Genomic DNA, 27,627 nt, shown 5'->3' with positions numbered 1-27,627 from the left:
ATCACTATCCAATATATTACATGCAGCATTTACATGTTTAGCTGGTTTTATTGTATGTCTCTCATATTAGAATGTAAGCTCCACTGGGGCTGGGATTTTGTCTGTTATGTTTACTCTCACCCTGCAGCACCTAGAACAGGGCCTGACATATAATGGATGCTCAATAAATATTTGTATAAACAGTGCAAAAATACATATTCAAATTCCTTGTATAAATATTGTATCAGTATTCAATAAATTATTAACATGTTGACCTCTCATCTAAAATTTATTTTTGCTCAATTTCTTCTATATGCTTATTTCCTTATGGTATCAGTTACTTACTAATTACTACATAAGACATCTGTTTTTCTTTTAGTAGTAAGAGTTACTTTCTAATGTCACTCATGAGAAAAACAAACATACAAAAGATATTGAATTAAAATAAAAATAGCATGGCATAAATACTAAGTCCTTTACATATATTATTATTTAATTTTCACAATAACCTTTTAAGGCAATTATGAGGAATATCCCCATTTTATGGAAGAAGAAACTGAAGAAAATGAAATTAATATATTTCTGGCCAAATAACTGGTATGCTGGAACCACGATTTGATTCTACCCAGTCTGATTCCTGAGCCTGTACGTTTAACTATTATACTTAAAGCAGAATCAATACTAATACATGATTTAAAGGGCTTTGACATTTGGAAAAAAGAATATGTAGCAAAATATAGTAATATTAGTAAAACCTTAATTTCTTTAGCCCAATAAAAAACTCATTTGGCATGCTTTTTCTTCATTCTTTTAGAAAAGAAGGAAACAACATAAAACAGGCTTAAACCAAGAATACATTCATAAAACAAATTTCCACAGTATATTCTGAGATTGTTTGGCCTGGTTTCATATATCTGTATTCAAATACTATAAATACTATAAAAATTAAAGTCAAAACTTGACAGATTTTCAGAAAATCCATCCTAGTGAAAAGACAAGAGACACTGGCTCAGTTTGCAAGAATTTCCCGAGGCTTAGCTGAGGGCCTACATAGAGATCTTTCTTGTTGTTTTGAGTAGGACCACCAATCTATCCTAGTCAACAGCTCGATGATATTTTTACTTTGAGAAGGTGAAACAAATGTGCTGTTTAGGATAAATGCCATATGGAGTTAGTATTTAAGTGGCTGACCCCTGGGACACTGCAGGATCTCTTTCACTCCCCTGCGGGCTCAGTGCTGAACCCATTAGCCATTTTCCTAATGTTCTGAGTACTTTCCTCACGCTTCTGCCTAAAATGCTCTTCCCCAGTCTGTCTGGCATATTCCCTTCCATGGGTGACTCATCTTTGTATCTCCAATTCGAAGCACATATACTAAGCTCTCAATCAATAGCAAATGAGTATAAACTAGGCCAGAGATATGAACTAATTCAGAAGGATTTTTAATGAAGTTAGGAATCAAAAAGGGCAAATATTAGTCACTAAATAACAATAATGACAATTAACCAAAACACTACATTATATTACTCCAGTTTACCATAGCAAGTTCAGCAAATTAACTAAAATGCACTATACTCTGCAAAGCTGCTTTTCTATTTTAGCATATCTTAATCTAATTAAATAGGTACAGATTCTTAGTTTTTGATCTGTGGGCTCTTGATCAGAATGTAAGGAATCAGGTAAAGATTCTCGTTTTCCATAAAACCCTTCTTAAACTAATTCTGCCCACAGTTACCTTCTCCTTAGTTAGAATTTCTTCAGTGCTTCTGGAAACCTAAAGCAAGTCATTTTATACTTGGAATGGAGTATATCAGCAATGTCACAGAAGTATTTTCTCATCTTTTTAGTAAGTGCACCATATAGTTCCTACAACAGGGACTAAATCTTAAATGTATTTGGTATCCTTCGACAGCAACTAACACATTGCTGATCCCATTGTATTAAGCAGCAGTCATTACAAGTGTGGGGTTGGAAGTCAAATAGACTTGAGTTTTAATCTTGGCTCTACCACTTACTGGCAGTATATCTGCACTACCTCATTTGTACAGCGGAGGTAATACCCATCTTACAGTGTTCATGTGAGGAATAAATGAGATAATGCACGTAAAGCACTTAGTACAGTGCCTGAAATATGCAAGTGCTCTACAGGTAGTAAATACAATTATTCCATAATTTAGAATCAATGTGAAAAATTGCCTAAAGCCTGCTCTCTGCTAAATGATCCATAGTTTTGAGCTTCTCCTCTCATTTATCATTAACAGAGATTTTTTTTTCAGAGCTACCGTTTCTTCCTATGGAGCACTAACATGGGGCTAAAAAGAATTAGCAGACATGGGAAGCCAAAGCCAAGAATGAGCAAATGGCAGATGGTTCTTAAAGGATCAGGCAGAGAGGAGGCTGTATGAGAAACAGGAACAGAGAATAGCACTCTAGCTTTGTGCACTATTTCCTGGTGTCTCAGCAGAGGCATACATATTATCTGATGTTTAGCTGTAGCATTTACAAGGTGTTTTTACATCTCACCAATTGTCTACCACAGCTGAGACTCTCACGATTACCTGTTGTTGGTGACTGCTGTCAAGGGGGTTCCCCTTTTTGGGTACACAAAGATTTGACCAAAAAGGACCTTAGACTCCATATCACATTATTTTATTATACGAGTCAAATGCTGCTTATTTAATTACTGCATATCCTTTTTCTATATTATTCGGGTCTCTTATTTTTCTTTTTCTCCTGTCTATTGTAAGCTTGGGCTAGTAAGTTGGAGAAGGGGAGAAGAAAAATAAAATTATTATGAAATAATGTAACTATTTATAACATACAAATTACCTAAAAGGCTTAAATTAAGGTGTAGTATTTATAGATGCTACAATAAATTAAAAAATAATTTAAATTACTGATTGAAGATTTGTTCCCCTTATTATGGATAAGAGATTATGAAAATGAATTCTATATTTTTAAATGTACAACTTAGAAAACATACTTACTTTCCAAATCTCAACACGCCTGAAACATAAGTCTGCCAATGAGCACAATAAAACATGAACATCCCAATAAAAGAGCAGAAAAACAACCAGTCAGGATGAGTTCCTAAGCGAGCAGCAATTGAAGCTCCCACTGCCATAAACACTGAAAGAAAACAAGGTTTTAGAACCATTAAGAATTAAAAATAATTAATGAAATAACTGCTCTGTGCTGCTTACAAATACAGAGTTTTAAGGCAATCATTCTGGCACTAAAATAAGGTACACTTAATAAAATGAATTCTTGAACACACTTTTTAAACGCTCTGTTCAAAATTGCTCCCAAATGTACACCTATCCAAAAAATTGACCAAACAGCTCAGTTCATTTTACTTTTAGGATATCAGTACCAAAAAAAAAAACCCCCAAAAAACAAAAAACTATATATCTCCACTACTTTACCTGTAGAAAGAGAGTCACAACCATGGTCAAAGAGTTCCCCTAAAGGGGAGCAAGAATTTGTTCTTCTGGCTTGTTTCCCGTCAATAGCATCCAGTGACTGGTAGATAAAGAGTCCCAGTGCACATAATAGGTATGTCCAGTATGGTGCCTAAAAATAAATGTAAATAATAAACACTGTTAAGTGACAACAAGCTAGCTTCTGTGTGAAAATAGCTCAACCTAAGCCAATCGACATATTTTCTTGGGCTCATACTTTGTATCATCTCAGTGTGTTATAAAGAACATTGATAACCTTCCTTCTACATGTGAAATTGAGAAATCAAATGAATTGCTCTAAGTCATCTGGGTGGAGGGTCACAGAAGTCCATACTGTGAGAAGCACAAAGTTAAATGGCTGAGCAAGGATTAGGCCCCTGATCTTGATTCCTAGTCCATGGCTCTTTTAATATACTACTACTCACATACGGCACAGCTTTGAAATCATTCAATAAATTTTTGCTCTGAAAAGAGACCTTAGAGGCAAACTGCAGACACCTGCTGCCATTCATGATGGAGTATGAGAAACTGGATTTACTCTCCCGCCTTGTATAACTGGAAAGGCAATAACATATATGAAACAATAGTTCTCAGACATTGAAGGCAGCACAGACTTGTGATCCCTGGGAGAAGGGAAACAAATGAGGTGAGCCCTACGATTGCTCCAGCTTACAGGCCAGAGTCAGTTTCCAGACCACAGTGCAGGAATGGGACTAAAACAGAGCCCAGTAATCTTCCTGTGTTGAGGAGAAATGTATCAGCATTTCAGAAAGGTCAAGGCAGCTAGTATTTGTGGAGCAGAGGACCTGAAAGGAGGAAGCTGTGCAGAGAAAAGCACAAGTTGTGGAGGTCTACAGAAAGGTACCCTTGCTGATCTGTGCTTGAATGAGACAAAACTGCTAATCCAGGCCAGGGAAAGTAGACTGGAATGTTGAAGGAAGGTCAAACAATTCTTGAAGCTCTCACAAGGCTGGGAATAGTTCATATTCCCACTGGGCAGAGCAGAAAGACTTTGTTAATACCTGGCGCATCAGGTAGACGTCTCAGAAGTGTACTGCCTTAGCAGCAGGCATAAATTAATCCTAGACCGAAGGCTTCTCTGGACAACCCTAACAAAACTTAAAATCCAGACTCAAAAGGACCCAATTAATTCCTAGTAACTTAACTGCAGCCGGCACAAAGTGCATCTTAGGAAAAAAAAATCTAGCACCGCAAGATGTAAAATTCACAAGGTTTGGCACCAGTCAAAAATAAATAACTAAATAAATACCCAGTCATGCAAAGAAGCAGAAGAACAGGATCTACAACTAGGAATAAAATCATCAATATAATCAGAATCAATACAAAAAAAAATAATAGAATTAGCAGACAAGGACATTAAAATAGTTATTATAAATATGCTCCACATGTTCAAGAACATAGAGGAAAACATGAAAATTATAAAAAGAAATGAAAGAAAAGACTCAAGTGAAATTTCTAGAAATGAAAATACAGTATTTGGTAAAATAATTGTAAAATTAATAGCATATTTGACATTGCAGAAGAAAAGATCAGTGAACTTGCAGAGTACCCATGGAAACTATCCAAAATAATACACAGAAAGAAAAAAAAGACTAAAAATAATTGAACTGCGCATCATTGACCTGTGGAACAACAGAAAGCAGTCTAGCATATAAGCAATTGAAGTCTCAGAGAAAAGAGAGAGGGTAGGGCATGAAAAACATTAAGAAGAAATAAAAGCTGAAAAATTTCTAAATTTGATGAAATCTGTAAACTCACATATCCAAGAAGCTTAACAAACCCCAAGCAGAATAAATATTTTTTAAAAACCCATCAAAGTACATAATAATCAAATCAGTTATAACCAGTGATAAAGAGAAAATCATAAAAGCCAGAAGAAAAGACATATTACCTACAGAAGCACAGATGATACTGACAGAGGAGTCAGTAAACTTGAAGACAGATCAATAGAAATTATCCAATTTGAAAATATACACAAGATTTTAATAATGATCATTCTTTCCTTTCAGCACCGTACAAATGAATTCCACTTCCTCAGGGACCATGATAGCAACGTCAGCCCAGGATTCTACATTTTGGAGAGAAGTACAGCAAAATTGTTAAGAATTAGGGTTTTGAAGCTAGATTCATGTTGGAGTCCTTGGCTCTGTCACTTAACAGCCATGTGACTTTGGGCAAGTCTTTTAACCTCTTTAAGCCTTGGGGACCTCATCTGTAAAATGTGAATAATACTTACAGGTGATAGTATCTGATGAAAAAAACTCTTAGCTCTTTACACAGAGCCTGGCATACAGTAACTGCTCAATAAAGGTTAGCTATTGTCATTAAATTGTGTTTTGCATATTTTTAGTAGCAAATATACTCTTTAAAATACCAACCTATGTATGGTTTATATGGTAATTCTATAAATATCCAACCAACTTGACTACCCCACCCCATTCTTCAATCTTTCTAAGTAAGTATCAATTTACTTTGAACTAACCTTAGTAAAGATTTACCATGTGTTAACAATAAATGTCCAGTACTAATGATTGCAGTACTAATTGTTTCAAAGGACTTATTAAGTCTCACCCATATAAAGGAAAATCAGTATAAATTAGAAATAATTTAAGAAGAGAAACAACCTGAGTTATAAACATACATGTTAGAATGTCACAGTTCCAATCAGCATATTTTTTTTTTTTTTAAATAAAAAAATTTTTTTTCAAAAAAATAGAGACAGAGTCTCACTTTGTTGCCTGGGCTAGAGTGAGTGTCGTGGTGTCAGCCTAGCTCACAGCAACCTCAAACTCCTGGGCTTAAGCAATCCTCCTGCCTCAGCCTCCCAAGTAGCTGGGACTACAGGCCTGCGCCACCATGCCCAGCTAATTTTTTTTTGTATATATATATTTTAGTTGTCCATATAATTTCTTTCTATTTTTAGTAGAGACGGGGTCTCGCTCTTGCTCAGGCTGGTCTCGAACTCCTGACCTTGAGCGATCCACCCGCCTCGGCCTCCCAGAGTGCTAGGATTATAGGCGTGAGCCACCGCGCCTGGCCGCAATCAGCATATTTTTAAAAGCTTATCTGGAAACTATGAAACAATTTAAAAGAGAGCAAACAGATAACTGAAGAATCATGGCAGTATAAGACTGAAAAAACATACAAACAAAACACAACCCACCTAGAATCTTTTGAAAGTATCCCAGAGTATTTTGCAGAGAACAATTTTATTAACCCTTTTCCAACTAGTAAATTTTTTTTCTTTTTGAGACAATCTTGCTCTGTCTCCCAGCTAGAGTGCAGTGACATCATCATAGCTCACTCCATCCTCAACCCTCTGGGCTCAAGTGATCCTCCTGCCTCAGCCTCCCAAGTAGCTGGGACTACAGGTATGAGCCACGGTGCTCGGCCTTTTAAGTCTTCTTTGGAGAAATGTCTATTCTGGTCTTTTTCCCATTTTTTAATCAAGTTATTTGGTTTTCCAATATTGAGTTGTATGAGTTCATTATAAGTTTTGGATATTAAATCCTTATCAGATATTTTTTCCCAATCCGTAGGCTGCCATTTCATTTTGTTGTCTGTTCACTTTGCTGTACAGAAATGTTTTAGTTTGATGTAGTCTCATTTATTTTTGCTTTTGTGGCCTGAGCTTTTGGTGTAATACCGAAAATATCATCACCAAGGCCGATGTCCAGGAGCATTCACCCTATGTTCTTTTCTAGTTTTATAGTTTCTGGGTCTTGTATTTAGGTCTTTTATCTATTTTGAGTTGATTTTTGTATATGGTATAAGATATGGGTCCAATTTCATTCTTTTGCATGTGGAAATCCAGTTTTCCCAGCACCATTTATTGATAAAACTATCCTTACCCCATTGTGACCTCTTGGTGCCTTGTCAAAAATTAGTTGATCATACCAAACTAGCAAATTCTTACTCATTTTTTCTATTATGAAAAATTATTTTAATTTTGATGATCAAAGCAAAGTTATACTTTAAACATATAAAATTGTAAGCTGAAGTTATTAACATTTCTATAATGACATAAAATGTCATTTTTCTCTTTTTTATTTTCCATCAAATACTCTTCCCCTAAAATGACAGAATTCTGAAAATAATCACCTTACCTGAAGGCTTTTGCATTTCTCCCTTCCATGTAACTTTTTATACTGAAAATCTAGAGCTTCTCAAGGAGTACCCCCAAAGATCAATATTAAAAGCTTAATTCTGACCTCTGGTCTGAGAGATTGGCTGCAGGCAGGTCTAAAGGTCAAGGTGTTAAAAAGAAATTCATACTGAAATAAATTTGACACCACAGTTGACGTGGACTCTGCCCTAAATTACATCCTGCTCCTCATTTAGAAAAGGAAATGAAGACTATTTTCCCAGTTTAAAACTACTTCATTGGCCGGGCACGGTGGCTCACGCCTGTAATCCTAGCACTCTGGGAGGCCGAGGCGGGAGGATTGCTCGAGGTCAGGAGTTTGAGACCAGCCTGAGCAAGAGCGAGACCCTGGTCTCTACTAAAAATAGAAAGAAATTACCTGGACAACTAAAAATATATAGAAAAAATTAGCCGGGCATGGTGGCGCATGCCTGTAGTCCCAGCTACTTGGGAGGCTGAGGCAGTAGGATCACTTGAGCCCAGGAGTTTGAGGTTGCTGTGAGCTAGGCTGACGCCGTGGCACTCTAGCCTGGGCAACAGAGTGAGACTCTGTCTCAAAAAACAACAACAACAACAACAACAAAACTACTTCATTAGGATCCTTGAGGCATTAAGATTTAGGATTTAAATAAGGAAAGAGAGACGTGGGGAATTTAAACAAGGAAAAGACAGAAAAGGTCTAAGCAGAAACCAAGGTGGAGGCCTGAAAGTGAAAGGTTCCCATGAGTCAGTGACTGCATCCATGTTCCTGGAACAGGTAATTATAACAGGTAAGATTACAAAGGTAATATGATCTTAAACAGTAGTACAACAAAGGGCATTTTTAATGTATTATTTGATACAGAAATCCACAGAGACAGGGCAGTTATCATCACATTCTTTATATTAAAGATGAAACTGAAACATAGGAGGGGTGATAATTCCCATCAAGGCAAGCAGTTAAGCTGGGTCCAGAAATCAAACCCAGGTCTTCTGACTTGCCCTATGATATGAGATCTATCCTGCCTCAGATATGAGATCTATCCCGCCTCAGGCTACACAGGCTGGATGAACTTCTCACCTGAATTCTTCACCAACTACCTATTCCAGGAAACCTGAGAAGCACTTTCCCCTCACACAATACAATTTCAAGTGGTAGTGAACCACTGGAAATGGCTGCAAGCCACAAAAAGTCACCTTTCTTTTAAACCCAGAAAGGTACTCTGATCTGCCAATATCTCGTTCACTCCTTTTCCAAGTCTTCCCAAGTCCTTATAAGTTTTCCCAGTCTTCCCAAGGCCACGGGAGCCAGACCTATCTTCTCTTTTCCCTTCAATCATCACCTCTGTTCCCAGCTGGAAGTTTGCATTTTTTCTGATTTCTTTTCTAACTTGTTATCTCTGCAAACAGGTTGGGATCTACTTGGCCGGGCATACAGAACACCTTCCTTCCAGGAGTCTTTCCAAAAAGGGTACAATTACAGAGACTCTTAAAGGAAGCGGATCTACACAGCCACCCCAATTCAATTCTAGTTTTCACATGAACTTATTTCCAGAAGTTTTAAATGTAAGGATGGAAAAATCAGGCTTGGATTGTACGTTATAAAGTCATAAGCAATATATCAGACTACTTCTATAGAAGGAACTTAATTCTAAATAGTAGAACTTTTGCAGGTAATATTAAATTCAAATGTTTAGAGTTTTTAATTATATAGTTTTTATAATATCTACATATCTTTAAGATCAGAATTTAACAATATATTATAGAAATCTTTCCAGGTCAAACATACAGATCTACATCATTCTTTTTAATGACTACATGGTATTCAATTATGTGGCTATATCATAATTTAAGTAATAACTTCCCTAACAATGAATTTTATTTGATTTCATGAAAGGTTATCGCATAAGTTTATTCTAGAACACAAAATAATTACTAAGAATCAATCATAACCCCTAGTCATTAAAAAAAAAAAGTCTCCACTGATAAATTGTTTTCCAGTTACACTGCTGAAAAAGAGCTGTGTAAAAGAGCTGAGTACTTGGGAAATTTTTGCTTTTCTATTTACTTGAATTATTTATAGGATTCTATTATTCATTACACGATTAGAGAAAACTGAATCATGATTTTAAAACTTCCTCCTCAGTGCTTTCTGACAATACTCGAATTATTATATAGAAGCACAAACAAATTAAACTGACATCTTAGTTTGGAAGTCATACACTACTACCTTAGGCTCAAAGGCATAAAGCTTATACTGGAAAAAAGGAAACTGCAACTCTGGTAGTCCATTAATTTATTTAATTTTCACACATAATTTGCTTTCCCAGAAAACATCCAGAGGTGAACAGCAGCTCTGACAAATCCTATATTCCCTTCAGCATTCTCTGGGGAAAAGCTCATGAGTTTAAGAATCTTAGTTTCCATATCACAAACAGAGGGACAAGGGGCTGGCCAGTGACTGAGAGACAAGACCTCTAGTGAGAGAGCAGGCATCTACTTTTCTTCTTCCTTGCCCACAACTCCATGACTCAAAAACAAAAAGAGAAACAGCACTAGTGCCTTCCGCTTGCCTTCTCTCATCAAAGCCTCCCACCCCCAAACCCAAACTCCAAAATTAACTTTTCTCTTCCTCTTTTCTTCTCACCTAACAAATTTCATTTTTTAGGGCTGAACTGACTGAAGCAGAGTCAGGGCAGAGATTGTGTCTTTCTCGCTTAGCACTGCACTACTGGTCCTCCAGCACAGTGCCTGGCATAGAGTGTATGTCCAACAAATATACCCGAATTAATGGACCAAGTGTGACAATAAAGGTCTTTGCGCAAAAATAATTTTCAATTTGTATTACAGGAGCATTTGAGGCAGGGCCTCATGTGCTCTAGGCTCCGCCGGCTACTGCCAAACTAATCTTAGAAGTAAAACATATGGAATGAACAGGAGCTCTCTACCCACTGGTAAGTTTCTTTACAGCCTCTCTCTCAACCACCTAACTTCATACTCCAGCTCCATTCCACCCACAAGGTCCCCTTATCCACCTTATTTATTAGTTGATTCCATCTCATGGCTGTTTCCTTCCTAAACATTCTCACCCAATTCAGCAAAGCACTCATGTGCCCCCTCCCTCAACGACCGCCTGATATGCCTCTTTCTCCACCTATGCTTCGCCTAGGGAGAAATCAAAGGACAGTCATTATATTCCTACCTCTTCCACTTAAAAAACATGCCTTCTATAAATATTTATTTTTCAGGGTTAAAGCAAACTTTGTAAATATATAGGCCTTCTGTTGTACCATGCATGCATCATTGGTACCTCAAGCATGCAAATATAAGAAACTACATAACAATAGTATTCAGGACTTTATATATAACTTTATTATAAATAGCACTATTTCTGGTGTTTCCTTGGTTTTAAATGGTTTCACAGGTGGCAGTAACAAGTTAAAAATGCACAGTTCTGACATTGTCTTCTTTAGTTAATGAAGAAGACATTAACCCAGAGAAGGGACTGTACATAAGTCACTCATTGTTTCATAATTGTAGCCTACCATTTCTTCAAGTAACAGTTATCTTAGTCTGTTTTCTGTTGCTATAACAGAATACCAGACACTGGGTAATTTACAAAGAAAAGATTTATTTGGCTCATGGTTCTAGAGCCTGGGAAGGCCAAGAGCATGGCACTGGCATCTGGTGAAGGCCTTTTGCTGTGTTATCTCATAGTGGAAGGTGGAAATGAGCACATGACACAGAGAAGGGAACCAGGGGCCAGACTTGTTTTATAACCCATCTCATGATAACCAAACCACTTCTGTGATAACAACATTAATCTATTACCCAGTTACCTCTTGTTAGTCCCACCTCCCAGCACTGTTCCATTGGAGATTAAGTTTCCAACACATGAACTTTTCAGGGGACACAAACCATAGCAACATTCAACTTTAAGACCTCTAAATCCATAGTGAAAACAAATAGAAATAAGTGGATAATTCTTACAGAATCACGGTTTTCCACCTCAAACCCTTATTTATATGGAAATTCATATTTTCATAATCATGTAGAAGTATAGGATGCTATACATTATAAGATTAAAGGAAACTACCATATCAATTTAGTTATTAATAACTGGAAATTGAATCATGATGATATTCTATTTTATTCCACTTAAAGTGATAATTCCCTTTCTTCTTTTGCCTATAAATAAAGATTTAATAATCACCTTACTTGATAAAAAATAAGTGATAATCCAAAAAAGACATGTGGATGCTTTCTAACATATGAGAATATGAAATGTAAACTACCTTTCCTCAGTTGTAAAATTCAAAAATTCTCCTAAGAAAATAGGTTTTATTAATACTTCACTTTAAATTTTTCTTCTTCCTTTTATTCTATCTGTTTACAGTAAATTTTTCTTCTTCCTTTTATTCTATCTGTTTACAGGAGGGGCTATCAAAGGAAAGATGATGGAAACATTTCTACTTGGCCAATATAACCCAAAAGATATTCTATTATTCAACTATATATAGGTGAAAACTAGTTATAATTACTGAGAAAGCCAGCAGAGGGTAGGTCAGTGGTTTAAATGTTACCAGGCACCCATGAAAAAGGAAACAGATGCAAATACCAGATGGTAGTCTGTTAGAGTCCAAGAGAAAAGTAGACTCAAGTTCCCTGATCAGAAATAAGAGACTTAGAGAGGGACCTCTTGGACCAAGAGAAGTCCCAAGGTGGTCTAAAAAATGAGTACTAAATGACCCCTTAGGTACCTATTCTAGGTTCTGGGAAAGCATTAAAGAGAAAACCCACTCTCTGGGTTACAAGCACTCTGGCCACCCTACAGTGTCTGAGGAGGGGCATGCACAGTGCAGGAAACCAGAAACCCACTTGAGAAAAACAAGAAGCGTTCAGACAGCCTTAGTTTTCACTTCCTGGGGGAATGGACGTCTAGGTGGAAGTTCAGCCAGGAAATCAACCCCTAATTGCTCAAATGATTGGGCTTCATATGGGCATACAGATAGTCTCTTTCAACACATATCGAGGATTATTTTGGAGAGAGAGAAAGAGATGTGACCCATGAGTTTAGTCACCCAAGTGGTCAGTTAGCCAGGCGGGAGGATGTCAGTGGATCACATGGCCTTCCACAGCAGAAGACACAAAGCATGTAGAGGAGAAATAGCAGCACGGAGTGGTAAGGACAAGCAGTCAGGTGTGCAGGTGTCCAGGACAGTGAGAACCACTGGGCCTGGAGTGAGAGTGGTGAGAAACGGCACCAACATTATGCTGCTGCAAGAAAGAGTCCCTGTTAGATAAAACAAGAGGACAAGAAAATTATAGGAGAAATGAAAAGTGAGTTCCTGGGAACTCACTAAGGCCACAGAGCTTTGGTTATGAGATAACTAGACACTACCAATCATTGACAGTGGTTGCATATGGTACCAACCAGTTAGAAAGACTACAGAATTGGGGTTCCTCTAGGAGCTTATATGTAGTAAGATGTCTCCCAGACTGAAATGCAGAGGAAAAGGAGGAATCCAGGAGTCCATTAAGGCAGTCCTCCTTCCTAGACAGACATCCCTTATCATAAATCTAAATCTGTATTATGAAAACACCGATCTTTATCCAGGTCGTTTGGAAGGAAGTTAAACACCCAGAGATCTGAACTAGACCTTATATGGTAATTGTTCTTATTAAAATTAACTCTGGATCAAAGAGAACAACACATATGTAGATCAATTGTTTATCCTGGGTATCAGACCTCTTTTTATATACATCTTTGAAGGAGGACACCCGTCAGGAAAAGGAAGAAAAGACTTAGAAAGTGAAGGGCACATCTCTGCTTACCGGACAAACTTCACTTACAACCTTGAAATATTTTATTTTCCAGAACACATTCTTAGGTCTTCTGTAAAAGAAAATGCTAGACTAGATGTTCTGCAAGGTATGTTTTAACTGTAGATTTATGTGATCTCATTCATATTTGGCCCACCTTTCATATGAGAATATAATCTTCTCATAGAATACATGGGTGTGAGGCATGTATTCTGTTTTTAAAATCTGCTGTAGGAGCTAAATAACTAGATGATGAAATCAATTAATGATCTAAATTTTTCCTATCAAGTAATAGGTTACAGAAATGGTTTTCAGAAGGAAGAATACCTGCCCTGGGATCTTCTTGCAGATAGTTACGAGTATGGACCCTGGACTTTACTTGCACCCAAATCCTTGCTCCGCCACCTACTGGCTGAATTGGACAAGTTACTTAATTTCTCAGTGCCTCAGTGTCTCCATTTGAAAAATGGGAATAATCACTATTCCAGTCCCATTGTGAGAACTAAATGAAGTATTATACATGTGAGGTACTTATAAAAGTGTCTGGCATATGGAGGAAGCTCAGTAAATGTTAATTATTGTCATTGTTAATACTGACACTACATCAGATAATTTTAGGTGATTCATCGATACACTTTTCATTTTAATATTTAAGTATTTATTTTAAGGTATTTTGAAAAATAGCTAGCATATCAAATCTATGATTTTATAGATGTTAAGCTTTAGAATGAGTTTAAGTTTTTAAAAGGAGGTTGATTTAAAGTTGACATAAAGAAAAATAGTAAATAAAAGCTAGTATAGGTAATACACCAACAAAAAATCTTCCCAAACTAAAATTTAGAAAATACTGGAGCTATACAATGTCCATTATGTGAATTTTTTTTACTTTAAAAAATACCTCTTTCCTTTAAATGGCTTTGGGTGAGTTGAAACATATGCAAAAGAGATTTACATAACCAATAACTATTAGCTCAGCTAGTAACAGGAGATTTCAATTATGCAAGCATCAATTGATTTCTTTCTTTAAAAAAAATAGAAACTGTATTTCTAAGAGGTAGGAGGAAAGAAAATTAGAAGACAGATTGTGCATATGTGGAAAAATGTAATGCTGACATGCTTCTGGTGGACTTTGTACCCAGACAGATATTTCTATGATGTTTAAAAGAGAATTCATGGAGTTCCTAATACACTGCTAACCTGACTCTGGAAAGCATAACAATTAGAAATGACTGACTGCCCCTGTCCTGCAACTGCGCTAAACCTGTACTATGCACCTGTGATGGGGTTAAGACATTTCTTACTGGGAGCCTGTGAAGGGCAGGGCGCTCCCTTGTTTACAGATGGAGGGTTCCCACCTGAAAGGCTCCAGAGGAGGGGCTGTGGTCAAGCCAGTCAGGAAGGCCCTAGGGGCCTATTGGTTTCAATCCAGATCTTTGGCCTCAGCTGTTTAAGAACCAGCATTTGAGAAGAGCCCGCCCTTTTTCAGGATTGAAGTGGGTTATAAGCTGGGGCAAAGGAAACCAGACTTTGCACACAAATGCAGTTAAACCAGCACTCAGGGCTAAAGGGGCTTTCTCATGACCTGACACATCTGTACTTTGAAATATATTTTTTATATTTGTTCCAGGTTTTCTTCCTCCTTAGCACTTACTAGAGTTCTTGTTGATGATGTCAGTATTTCACTGTGCTTAGGGGAACGAGAGAGGGGTTTGTAGAGAAAAACCCAGGCCAAATCTATCATCCACACTAATTGTACTTCCTGGGTGCTTTAGCATCCGTTCTGGTCTTTAACTTCTCAAAATCCAGGTGGTCATAGCCTTATGCCCCAGTCAAATGCACCAGGAGTGAGATTTAAAGCCCTTTCTATACATCACAATGCTGTGTTTTATCCACACTTGAACCAGAATTTTAAAGGAGAAATAGCATATTCCTTAGGAATTAAGGCATTAGTAAAGCCTTAAGAATCAAAGGGACAAGCCACAAAGGGACGCTACCTCCACTTTACCTAAAGAGGCTCCTTCTAGACAGGGCTGGGACCTCGGTGAGCCAAGGAGGCACCAAGGCTGCAGAATTTTAGGCATTCACTCTCAGGGTTCTGCAAGTGCCTCCTTTAATTTTGAGGCCTCCTCTTGCCTCACCCTGAATTCTTCCCTGTTTCTAGAACTTTCATCTCCCATAAGTCTGGAGTTTGTTTTTGTTTTGTTTTTTTTTGTTTGTTTCTTCTTCAATCTGGACTTGTCATATATTTTGTTTTAATGAGAGAGGTCATTCCCTTACAAGAGTCCTACCCTAATAAATGAAGCTTGAAAAGTTATTGAGCTGGTTAAAAAATTAAAAAAGAGATAAAAGAGTAATAAAAAAGGAAATATACTAGATCTCAAAGAAACCAAACCTATGCAAAATAATCTAAGTAGGAATCTACATGTTATTGCCTTTTCTTTCTATTATTTCCCCCAACAAATAACTCTTTACAACGTAGTACAAAGGCGACTGTAATCTGAGTTATTTAAAAAATAAACCATTTCTTAAGGGCTTTCTGGCTTCCTCAGGTGTACTCACTTTTGTGTTCAACTTTCTATCATCATAAACAAAAGAAATGTATTAATATTAGTCAATGCCCTTTGACCTTGCCCTAAGCTAGACACCTGTTATAGATACTCTCTTTAACAGAGACAATGACATGGATTTATATACACAGATCAAGAAGGCAAGACAAAAACATTTCATCAGATAAGGAATAGGGAATGGAGTTACAGTTTACACCAGTCAAAAAAAAGTGCATGCAGTGTTTTGTAGTAGGAAATGCTACTAGGCTGGAGCTAGAACTGGATTTCAGTCAATGAGTTATCTAAGCTCAAAGGTCCTTCCAAACTCGAAGGATCTGTGATTCCAGTTTAAGATTAGGTGGCCAAGGAATGGGGACCAGGGACTATATAGAGTGGTGTTCAGATAGAATTGCTTCATCAAAGTGAGAAGGAGACAATTCAGTTCTTGTTTTCTCCATTCACCCTAACATTTGCTTATTCTCCTTAAAATTACCAAAGCCAAACAATTGATAAGTAATCCAAGAACAGCTGAAACTGAGTAAGAGTTGAAAAACATCATCTCTCAAGATTACACTGTGTTATTTCATTCATGCAGTCAATAATTCAGTAAATATTTACTAAGCATTTGCTTTTATGCAAGGCACTGTGCTATGGAAATTATACAAATAAGCAATTGCTGTCTGAACTTAAAATGTGGTAGCTTATCCTGCTCAATAAGGATACACATAACCAAAGTAAAATGGAGAAGTTCCACAGGAGAGGGACAAAACCCTACAGAGGAAGCTCCCGTCCCCTCTTCTGGCTTGGAATCCTGGTCCCCAAGTAAAGCTATGTGATCCTAGATGCCGTTAATTTCCCTTCAGTTTCCTCATCTAATGCTGTTAGCTGAATTTAAAACCAATCAAAACTAAATTTTTTTATGCATTTTCAGGACATTGTTTAATAACAGTAATATTTTTAATGCATTAACTAATATTTTTAATTTATTGAGCAAATTATAATTCCCTACATTTATCTGTATATATCATTTGATCCTCACTGCGTCCTTGAGAAATTGGTTTGGCAGGCATTATTTTCTATTTGACACATGGGAAAACAGACACAGAAGTTCTGTTGTAGCAGAGCTAGTCAGAAGCCAAGTCCTTCACTTCCAACTCAGTATCTTTTCATTTTGGATACTCTCTGGAAAATTCTGGAAACAGGCAAGCAAAAACCAAAAACCAAAAACCAAAGCAGCTTACTTTTTCAAACACCATGTTAATGAATAGCAATGGTGAATAACAATGGGAATGTCTGCTAAGAAACATATAACAAACATACTGGTCAAATAGCAAGATATATTTAAATGCAGGCTCCATCAAATATTTTTTAAAAACGGATGCATGAATGGAAGGCATGCACTATTTCCATTGTATTCCTGTTATCCAACCTCAGCTCCCACTAGCCCTCCACTGGACCTATACTCAACTATGATTATAAAGGAGCTTCACTACTTGGAGGGCAAAGAAAGAAAGTAATGGCACAGAACGTGCCATGTAATATTTATCCCATGTACTATAAGCTACAGATGAGAGTGAACCCAACTTTGCTCTATATCCCTCTATACTCAGCCCAAGGAGTGCTTCTCATTAACAGTTGTCCAAAGCCCGCATTATTTGCCCTTCTTATTTTGCACATAGGTCAAATGTAATTATTGCTAATAATATCTGTTGGTTTTTATGGATCCCTAGGGTTGTGATAAGAATTATCGTCTTGATAATACCCTAGTTTGTTTTTCATGAAGAAGTCCATGAAGCAAAGAGGAAGTTCTCTCTTAAAAGTAACTTCTCTTTGATCAGTGCTACCAGTAATTTCAGGATCACTAGCACAACCTTCGAGAAACGGACGGTTGTAAAAGTATACAAAGAACATTTCGGGTTTGGCCAACCCGGCTACCGGTCCTTGCGCCACACAGAAGGGAGATGGGGGTGTTCAGTCCTCAGTGTGCACAGTACCCCACGGCTGCTCCATCCCACAGGTTGGCGCCCGCCCCGCAGGCGGTCCTCCCGCCAGGACGTGGCCCCGGTGAGGATCTGAGCGGACTTGGGACTGGGGCAGTGACCTTGACAGCCCCTCCGCTGCCCGGGGAGGCTCGGGATGGTCATGGGACTGGGGTAGTGCCAAGACAGCCTCTAGGCGGCCCGGGAGAGGCTGGGGGCGGACACGGCCACGGCCCCCGCACCGTGCCCTCCGCCGCCCTGGAGGCTCAGCCGCGCGGGGGTCTCCCCTTTTCCCCAGCCCCTGGAGGCACCTCTAGCGACCCGTCCGCAGCACACCGGGGCCGGGCTCGGGCGAGGGACGAGAGGCTCCTGGGGACAGCAGTTGGAGGCTTCCCTGCGCCGCCGCCGCCGCGGGCGGGAGGGAGCGAGCCCTACCTCCTCGGTGGCCGTGGGGCAGTAGAAGATGAGCACGAGCGTGGTGAGCAGGTTGATGGCGAGCCCGAGGAGGGTGATGGAGTTGGGGGCCATCCACAGCGGGATCCACTGGAGCAGCCAGGTCCAGTAGAGCTGCAGCGGCGGCTCGAGCAGCGACACGCCCGCCGCGCTGTAGCGGTGCTCTTCCAGCCGCCGCAGCTGCGCCGCGCTCAGCGGCTCGCCCAGCGCCTTCAGCCAGCGCGGCGCCGGCCTGGCCCCGGCGCCCGCCGCCATGGCCGCCTGCGGGCCCCGCAGCTGCGACGAGCGCAGCCAGCGCCGAGCGCCGGGGCGGGGAGAGCGGAGGGCGGGGCTCGCGGCGGGGCCTGCGCCGGCTGGGGGGCACTGGCCGGTGGGGCCCCGCACGGCCGGCCGAGGTGGAGATCACGCCGGGCCGCCCTGGTGCCGGGGCCCCCGCCCCCAGCGGCTGGGGTTGCGGGAGCAGCCCGCGGGAGGGGCGGGGCCTCGAGGGGGGCGGGGCGGGCGCCTCAGGCCGCCAGGTCGCGGTTAGGACTGTAACTTTCTGCTGGCGCCCAAGGGCGCTGACTTCCCAAAGGTCGCCTGCACTTGCTTCTGGCATCTGATTAAGCTCCCCTGAACGAACCTTCTGGCTGGCCCGACAGTGACAGAGCTGGTTTCTCTACCTCGTGGTGGAGGGGGGCACAACTCCGTTCTCCTGGCTCCCACCCACCACGGAGGAAAGCGGCCCTGCCATGTGATTAGCTCTAGAGAACTCCCAGTGCAGGTTCAGAGATCAAGGTGTTGCAACTAAAAATCAGGGCTCACAAACACTATCTAACAAGGAGACCCAATGGCTGAAACCTGTTAGGTTTGTTCCAGGTGGGAACCCGAAAACTATGCATAGGACAGAATGTGGTTAATGCAAAACTTAGGCTTGTAAAAACAATAGCCCACAGGAGTCTGGAGAGACACGGACTTTGTAAATCGGACAGCTGCAGCCAGTATTCCTTCCCACTCCTCCCTGATAGAGACGAAGTTTATCCCTCCCTTGCTCTCCTGATCAGAGCCACGCCAGAGCTGAAGGATGGATGTGACTGGGGCGGGGGTCTCAGGAGTTGGTTGTTTGCAAAAGAATCAATTACAAACGGCTGTTCTGGCCCACTTAACTTACTCTCCCCCCCCCCCCCCCCCGAGAAAACCCTCTATCAAACCCAAGGCTCTCCCCTTTTCTCTCGTGGACGCTTTTTCGCCTCCACCCATCTGCACCCAGATGCTCAAAATAAACAGCATTCTGCTACACATGAGGCTTCTTGTGTCTCCCTCTCGGCTCCGGATCTAACAAAACCCAAATGCCTATTTTTCAGAGCATTTGATATCAACAAGGATGGATATTTTTACACACACTCTTCCCTGGAATAGAGGGCAGGAATCGGACGTGTCCTCTCACTGCACCTGGGAGCAGGCCACTTTGCCACACAATGGTAGTTCGGCAGCCCCTTACCTCACAATGCGCCCTTTTGAACTGGAACATCCTGTCATAAACATGTTCTATTGCGCAACCTGAGATAGGCCTGTCACTTGCCTTGCTCTTCAGGGCTCTAATCTGTATGCACTTTTCTAAGGCATAGAACAAGCCAAAAACTGCTTCTGGGATACTTAATGCTGAGCGGCATCTATCAGTAGATGCATTTTGCCCCACCACCCACTCCACCCCTCCCTCCCCCCAACTCATCCCAACACCTTGGAGCAGGGCTCAACAAACTTGCTGCCTGCAGGCCAAACCCAGCCCACCACCTGTTTTTCCTACAGCCCATGAGCTAAGGATGTTTTTTACATTTTTAAATGATTGGGAAAAAAATCAAAAGAACATTTTGTGATGTGAAAATATATGAAATTTAAATTTCAGTACCATGAATAAAACCATGTTTATTCATGACATATAGTCTGGCTGCTTTCATGCCACAAGGGCAGCAGATTTTGGTTGTGACAGAGACCATTGTGGCCTACAAAGCCTGGAGTATTTACCACCTGGCCCTTTGCAGAGAAAAGCTTGGCAGCCCCTGCTTTAGAGCATCATGAGGGTATCTACAGACCATGCCATTCATTGAATATGTATCTCCTAATCTTTACTGTAAAAAATGATGCTGACAAATGCAGGAAGGGAAACAGAATGAGGGAGATCCACTTTAAACAATGCTGGCTTTATGTGCAGTGAACCTCGAAATACCTATTTTTTAATGTACCAGTGCCACAAATAATCCAAGGAAAAATCGTTTTCCAGATTAATAAATTCAACTATATTAGAAATAATTTCTAATGTACATCAAAAGACATCATAAAGACAATGACAAGCCATAAACTGGGAAAAGGTATTTCTCCCAAAATAAAATGCACAATGAATAGTGCCCAGATTATATAAGGAACTCCTAAAAACCAATAAGAAACAAAAACAATCAACTGGGCTTATGTTAAGATACCTATAACAAAACCCCCCAAACATGGTGACATAAACAAAGTAGAAGTTCATTTCTCTCTTGCATAAAAGAAGTCTAGAATCGGCACTCCAGGGCTGGTATGGTGGTTCCATAGTCATCAGAAACTCAAGCTCCTCTGTCTTTCTGCTCCAACTTATATCTACAAGGTCACCTCGTGGTTCAGAATGGCTGCTGGAGTTCCAGCCATCCTACTTGCATTTCAAGCAGCAGGAAAGAGGAAGAGGATAGAAAAAAGGTAGATACTGTTCAGCTGAGCCAGCAAACTAGGGTGCCTTTTCAAAAGTCCCAAACAACACTCTTCCCTACAGTAGTCCCCCTTGCTCCATGGTTTCACTTTCCATGGCTTCAGTTACCCACAGTCAACTGCAGTCCAAAAATATTAAATGGAAATTCCAGAAATAAACAATTTATAAATTTTAAATTGTGCACTGTTCTGAATAGCATGACGAAATCTTGTGCCATCTTACCTCAACCTGCTCAGGACATTAATCATTCCTTTGTCCAGCATATCCATGCTATATGTGCTGCTCATGTGCTAGTCACTTATTAGCCATCTTAGTTATAAGATAAAAAGCATAGTATATATAGGGTTTGGGAATAACTGTGGTTTCAGGTCTCTATTAGGCTTTTATACCCCTGCAGATAAGGCAGTGGTGGTGGGCGGGGGGACTATTATACATTCCATTGGCCAGAACTTAATCACGTAGCCTACCTAAATGCAAGTATTAGCAAGAGATAGTAGATGGATACAACCATTTGAAAAAAAATCTGCCATTATCTGGTAAAGTTGAAGATGCAGATGTATATTCTGTAACACCACAATTGTGATCCACGAATAAATCCTAGAGAAATTCTTGCTCATGTATTCTAAGAGCTAGGTATAAGAATATTCACAGCACCTTTGTATAATAACCCAAAGCTATAAATAACTCAGATGTCCAACAATACAATGGGTAATAAACTGTGATATTTTCAAGTAATTTAATATTATATAGCAAATTTAATATAGCAATGAAAAATTAATGAACTATATGTGCTATGCCTAACTATTCACTTATTAACATGAATGAATTGCACAAGCATAGTGTTGAGTGAGGGGAAAAAAGCAGGTGTATTAGTCTGAATGAGCTGTCTTAACAAAATACCATAGACTGGTTGGCTTAAACAACAGGAATTTATTTCTCACAGTTCTGGAAGCTGTGAAGTCCAAGGTCAAGGTGTCAGCTGATTTGGTTCCCCAGGGAGGGCTCTCTTCTTGGCTTGCAGATGGCCACCTTCCCTCTATATCCTCACATGGCAGATAGAGAGTTGGGGGAGTGAAGAGAGAGAGAGAGAGAGAGAGAGAATGAAACACAGAGACAGAGAGAGACAGAGACAGAGAGAGAAACAGTAGGGGGAAGATCTCTGGTGTCTCCTTTTATAAAGGCACTAATCCCATCATCAGGGCCCCACCTTCATCTAAACCTAAGTAATTCCCCAAATACCATCTCAAAGGGGGTCAGGGATTCAACATATGAATTTGGGAGGGAATACCATTCAGTCTGTAGCAGCAGGTCATGGAAAAAATGCACACAGCATGATTTTATTTATATAAAGCTCAAAAACATGCAAGACTTTGCATTTAGGAATATGTATCCATGTGGCCACACTATGAAGACAAGCAAAAATTTATAAATACAATTCTGGGTAGTTGTTACTCCTGATACAGAGGACGGGAAATGTGATTGTGGAGGGCACATGGCAGGCTTCAAAGGTATTGGTCATTGTATTAGGATACAGCTAGGCTGAACAAGAAAAATTTGTCTTTCCCACAGCTAATGTCTGGGTAGGTAATCCAGGGCTGGTATGGCAGCTCGATGGTGTCAGGGACTCGGATTTCTTCTATTTTCTTAATCTACCACCTTCAGGATGTTGCCCTTGTCCTTGTGGTCAAAAAGGGCTGGCCGCAACTCCCCACCAATTGGAAGGAGAAAAAGAAAAGGGACTGCTATGCTGCCTTCCTTTGAAGGACATGACCAAAGACTGCACACATCCCTTCTGCTCTCATCTCACTGCCCAGAACCTGGTCACACGGCTACTGCACCTAACTGCAGGGGAGGCTGCAAATGGAGTCTCTTGCTGGCCAACTCAAATTTGCCCAGCTAAAATTTCTCTTACTATTGAAAAGTAGGAGCGTGGGTATTGGAGGGCCATCAAGCTGTCTCAACTACAGTTTTTAAACTGAATAGTCGTAACATGTTCATTTTATTATTATCTATGCCATATGTCTCCCTGTATACACATAGGTATAGAGATTATATGTGCCATAAACATTTGCATTTTACTTTGCAAATATGAACTATTTCATAATCTAAAAATAATAGAAGTAATAAAAATTAAAAGAACTATTTTTTTAAACACATATCATACTCTAAGTTGATTTTCCCCTGTGCTTTTTTTTTATGAATTTTTGGAAATTTCCATTTTTGAGGGTTCTTTTTTTTTTTAATTGTTGTCTGTTTGTGTGTTTGCTTTGGAGATGTGCATCTCATTATGTTGCCCAGGCTGGCCTCAAACTCCTGGACTCAAGCAATCCTCCCCCTTCGGCCTCCTGAGTAGCTGGGATTACAGGCAACTGCCACAGTGCCTGGCTTTAGAAATTTCAAATTGATTCAAGACATACTAAGGCATATCTATCCGGTCTATTTTCCCCACTTCATGTAATATATTCTAATATCAAAGGAAAGTAGATTCAGGATTTCTTATTATTTTTCCTCTTGCATCCACAAATTTTTTATTTGATTGTTTATCTGAATTGAATCCCTTTCTCAAAGGAGAAAGGACATCTTGTTCTTGGTTTTACTACTGGTTCTTTTGTGTAACTTTCACTCATATTTGAAATCTTCCTCAGCATCCTCAACCTCTAGGCCAACTTCCAACAAAATGTTACACAGTTTCATATAGCCAGATTGGGTACAGCTGTGTGTGAAATAACCACTGACTTTCATTGCTTTGGAAAAAGATATGGGCTGCAATCCTAAGAAATCACTCACCTGGCTAGATGTGTGGCGTCATAGAATTTTATCATCCAGGGAATCAAGCTATCTGTGTAAGTATTTAGAATTCTGAGCTTTAGATCTACAGGCTGGAGAATTTATGATGAATATAGTATTGTGGCATAAATACTTGCTTTTATTTCATTTAATTGCTTTGGTTTATATTTTTATAGTTTTGTACTTTGAAGCTCTAAAGTCCAAATTGTATGAAACTATGGTAACTTACGAAATACAAGAGTAGGTACGCAGTGTGCAATAATAGATTAACTGAAACCTTTGCTCTCCTCTCTAGAATTGCTGAATTTCCTGGAGAAGATCAGAAAACAAAATTTCACAATAGAATCCCTGAGATGTTATAATTGTGCTTTTGATCTGGAATTGCAAAAGCAATTTAGGGTTAAGGAAACAGATTTCCCTTGGCGACACAATTCTTAGAATTGGGTCCTGTTTATATCCTCTAATCAGTTTTTACTTTTATCATTTTCTGAGTTCACATCCTGCTGCTCTAAAATGCTTCCCATGGTATGATATGAGGAGCACTAGAGGGAAACTCACTCCTCGAATTGAAAATCCCAGAGCAAGTTACTCCTGCCTTTGAGTTAGGGCTTTTAGGAGTAACAGGCTAAGTCACATTTAGATGTTCAGGTCATCAGGAATACCTAGAGGGGATATAATTGTCAGGATGTTTTTCCTCTGTGATAATTAAGAGAGAGTGGCCCCACATCATACCCATCCAAGAACAAGACAGCAAGAGGCTGGAGCATGGCCTGACATGAATGAGGACACAAATCACCCGGGATCCTGTTAAAATGCAGATTCTGAATTTGTGGATCTGGGCAGGTCCTGAGAGTTTTCATTTGTAAGAAGCTCCCAGGTGACCGATGCTGCTGGTCATCGAAGCACATTTTGAGTAATGAAGGGCTGAAGCACACCGTCTTACACGGCTTGGACCGGGGCTGAGTAGAAAAAGAGCAAAGAGACTCAGACGGCATTTGAAAGATGAGAAAGACCAGCTGGCCTCAATTTTGCTTAAGGCTGTGAAGGGATAGATAGATAGGTAGATGTTTCAAATTTTATATATATTTAAAAGATATATATGTGTTTTATGCCATTTACATAATGATATCCACAGTGTAACTGAGGTCTTCCTTTTGGTCCTTGGTGAGGATGCTGGTTGTTGGTTGTTGATGGAGCTTTCTAAGAGAATGCTGTGCTTCCCCGACTGGGAGACAATAGCTCCTTGACAATAAATAATTCTGGAGAAACAAACATCTGTTTGAAGATCTGGGAAGACGACAGTGTTTTTATACTAAACTCATCTGTCATGGAGTAGAGTAGAACACGTGGATCCCCTTTGCTGAATAAGGAGCCGGGGGCTGCAGCGGGGGCTTCAGGCTGTGCCTTCACTTCCCGCCTCCAGCCCCGTCTGCCTTTCTTCCACCATGAGGAACGCAGCGGTGTGGGAAGGGTTAAGGAACTGGGACTGCCACTGCAAGATAATGCTTGTAAAGCAGATAAATAGAGAGCTGTTCTTTTTGTTGTTGCTTTTCCCATTGCTGTTTCCTCTTGCTGTCCTTCCTTGGCTGGGAGGGTTATTTCTTGGCTTTCTTAATGTCTCGCTGCTCTGGACTGCCCTTCCCTCTGTATAAATAGGAGTGTCTTCTCCTCCTCCCCACTCCCTCCTACTCCATGTTGCTCTTTGGTCGTGGCCTTCCCTGAGCCCCCTCGTGTCCTACCCTCCTCCTCTGTCCGCTCTTGCTTACCTTCCTGAGGGAGTGGAGTCACTGAGGACAGACTTGCAGCCAGAATCCATGCTTGTTGCTGGGAGGACTTAACAAACAGGGACGGACCAGGGAACAACTCATCTCCCCAGTAAACTCCTACTTCTACTGCTAACGAACGTATGTTGAGCCCCATCAGTGGGTCATTAAGAAGTGCATAAAAATGATCTTCATAGGCCAGGCTCAGTGGCTCATGCCTGTAATCCCAGAACTTTGGGAGCCCAAGGCTGGAGGATTACTTGAGGCCAGGAGTTCAGGAGAGGCCTGGGCAACATAGCAAGACCCCATCTCTACAAAAAAATAGAAAAATTAGCCAGTCATGGTGACACGCACCTGTAGTCCCAGCTACTAGGGAGGCTGAGGCAGGAGGATTTCTTGAGCCAGGAGTTTGAGATTGTTGTGAGCTATGATGATGCTACTGCACTCTAGCCCAGATGACAGAGTGAGACCCTGTCTCAAAAGCAACGGGGAAGGGGAAAGAGAGAGAGAAAGAAAGGAAGGAAGGGAGGGAGGGAGGGAGGGAAAAGAAAGCAAAAGAAAGAAAGAAAAGAAAAGAAGAAAGGAAGGAAGGAAGGAAGAGAAAAAAAGAAGAAAAGAAGGAAGGAAGAAATAAATAAGAAAATAACCCTCACAGAGGGTTATTACCCTCCTCTTGATATTACCCCACGTGCCTCCCGCTCTGCTCCGTGGTACCTCCCAGGGCAGGAACGGGGACTGAATTCACAATGATCCCCCGTGGACACTCAGTCGTGAGGCTGGGATGATCAGTCCAATGGCACTGCATCCCAAAGCCTGCAGCGGATACTTATTTGGCTCTTTGGTGCCTGAAATCTTCCAAATGATCACATGACTTCACACCAACTTTGGTTTATTTTGAAACATGGCTCTCTTCCAATTACCCCTTGTCACAACTGTCCGAGAGGGATGCCTTACAAAGTCTGAATAGCAGTCCCTTTCCCAGCCACAGTGTTGCCGATAACCCTCAGTACTTCTTTTTTTATTTTTCTCATTAACTTAAAAAAATTAAAGCCAAGGTTTTGAAATTGGTGTATAACATCTTTAAGATGTTTTCCTGGGCTCCAAGAGTAGAATGAAAGTGAAGGTAGAGTAAAAAAGAGAAGGAATCTCTTGCCTGTGGATAGCTGTGTACGTGCTTATCTGCAAAGAACAGAAAGATGCTTTCTAAAGCTCTTGCTTGGGAGAAAGAGCAGTTCTGATCTATTATGCACCTGAGTGCAAGGTTTTGCTCTCTAATGACTTATGAGTCAGCCAGTGCCCCAAGCCACTCCCAAGTCCCCTCTCTGGGAGTGTTTAACTGCATCTGTCACCTCCCTGGTGTTTTGCCCCTAGCAATCTACTTCAGATGGAATAAAAATATTCAGCTAGGTCAGCGATTGTTCAGGCCAGTGCATTTGGGGACAGAGAGATCATGGCGTGAGGTTAAGAAGGTAATGACAGCCCTTAGAATCAGGAGAACCAGTTGTTCTAGAAGCAGATTTGTTTCTCAAGCTCATTCTAAATTATCAAAGTTTAATTACAAAAGATTTCATAAATATCTACATGTAGCAGTCACCTGAATCTTTGGTCCTAGGTTGGCAATTAAGTGACCCCACTAAAATAAGGAAATAAAACAAACGTAGAGTTCAATTTAGAATCAATTAATGTTATGGGGACTTGGTGAGAAGACTGGTCTTATTATTCCTCATGTTACTCCTACTCCTAGGAAAGAGAAACCAAACTTGTATTTCTAGAATTGCATTCAGGGGAACTTCTGTGAAAGAGACAGAAGGTCAGGCCTGGAGCTCGGTGGGTGGGTGGAGGAGAAGGTGGGAAGGGTGCATGCAGGAGGGGAAGGAGGAGATTCAGGGAAGGAGACACAGGCAGCTGGGGGCTGCCTGACCCCTAACTTTTACAGCCCATATACACAAATACGTAGATTCTTCAGAGACTCT

General features: G+C 40.3%; 1 protein-coding gene across 2 annotated transcripts in view; it reads right to left on the bottom strand.

The window, feature by feature from the left end:
• CHPT1 (choline phosphotransferase 1) overlaps window positions 1–18,862 on the bottom strand; it is a 36,027-nt gene extending 17,165 nt beyond the window's left edge. The window contains exons 1-3 of one of the 2 annotated variants that reach the window (XR_011235702.1): window positions 18,368–18,719; window positions 3,405–3,552; window positions 2,967–3,108 (exon numbers count right to left, since the gene is read on the bottom strand). Coding sequence is in view for 1 of the 2 variants with exons in the window: in XM_069489712.1 (XP_069345813.1) it covers window positions 2,967–3,108; window positions 3,405–3,552; window positions 18,368–18,640 (563 nt within the window). In the remaining variant the exon portion in view is untranslated. Of the gene's footprint in view, window positions 1–2,966; window positions 3,109–3,404; window positions 3,553–18,367 lie in introns of both variants that reach the window. The other variant, XM_069489712.1, reaches the window with a different exon arrangement.
• Between the last annotated feature and the right edge of the window lie 8,765 nt (window positions 18,863–27,627).

This window comes from Eulemur rufifrons, chromosome 16 (assembly GCF_041146395.1).
Source record: "Eulemur rufifrons isolate Redbay chromosome 16, OSU_ERuf_1, whole genome shotgun sequence".
Lineage (NCBI taxonomy): Eukaryota > Metazoa > Chordata > Mammalia > Primates > Lemuridae > Eulemur > Eulemur rufifrons.
The sequence above is the reverse complement of the archived record's forward strand: the minus strand, read 5'-3'. Positions and strand labels throughout refer to the sequence as shown.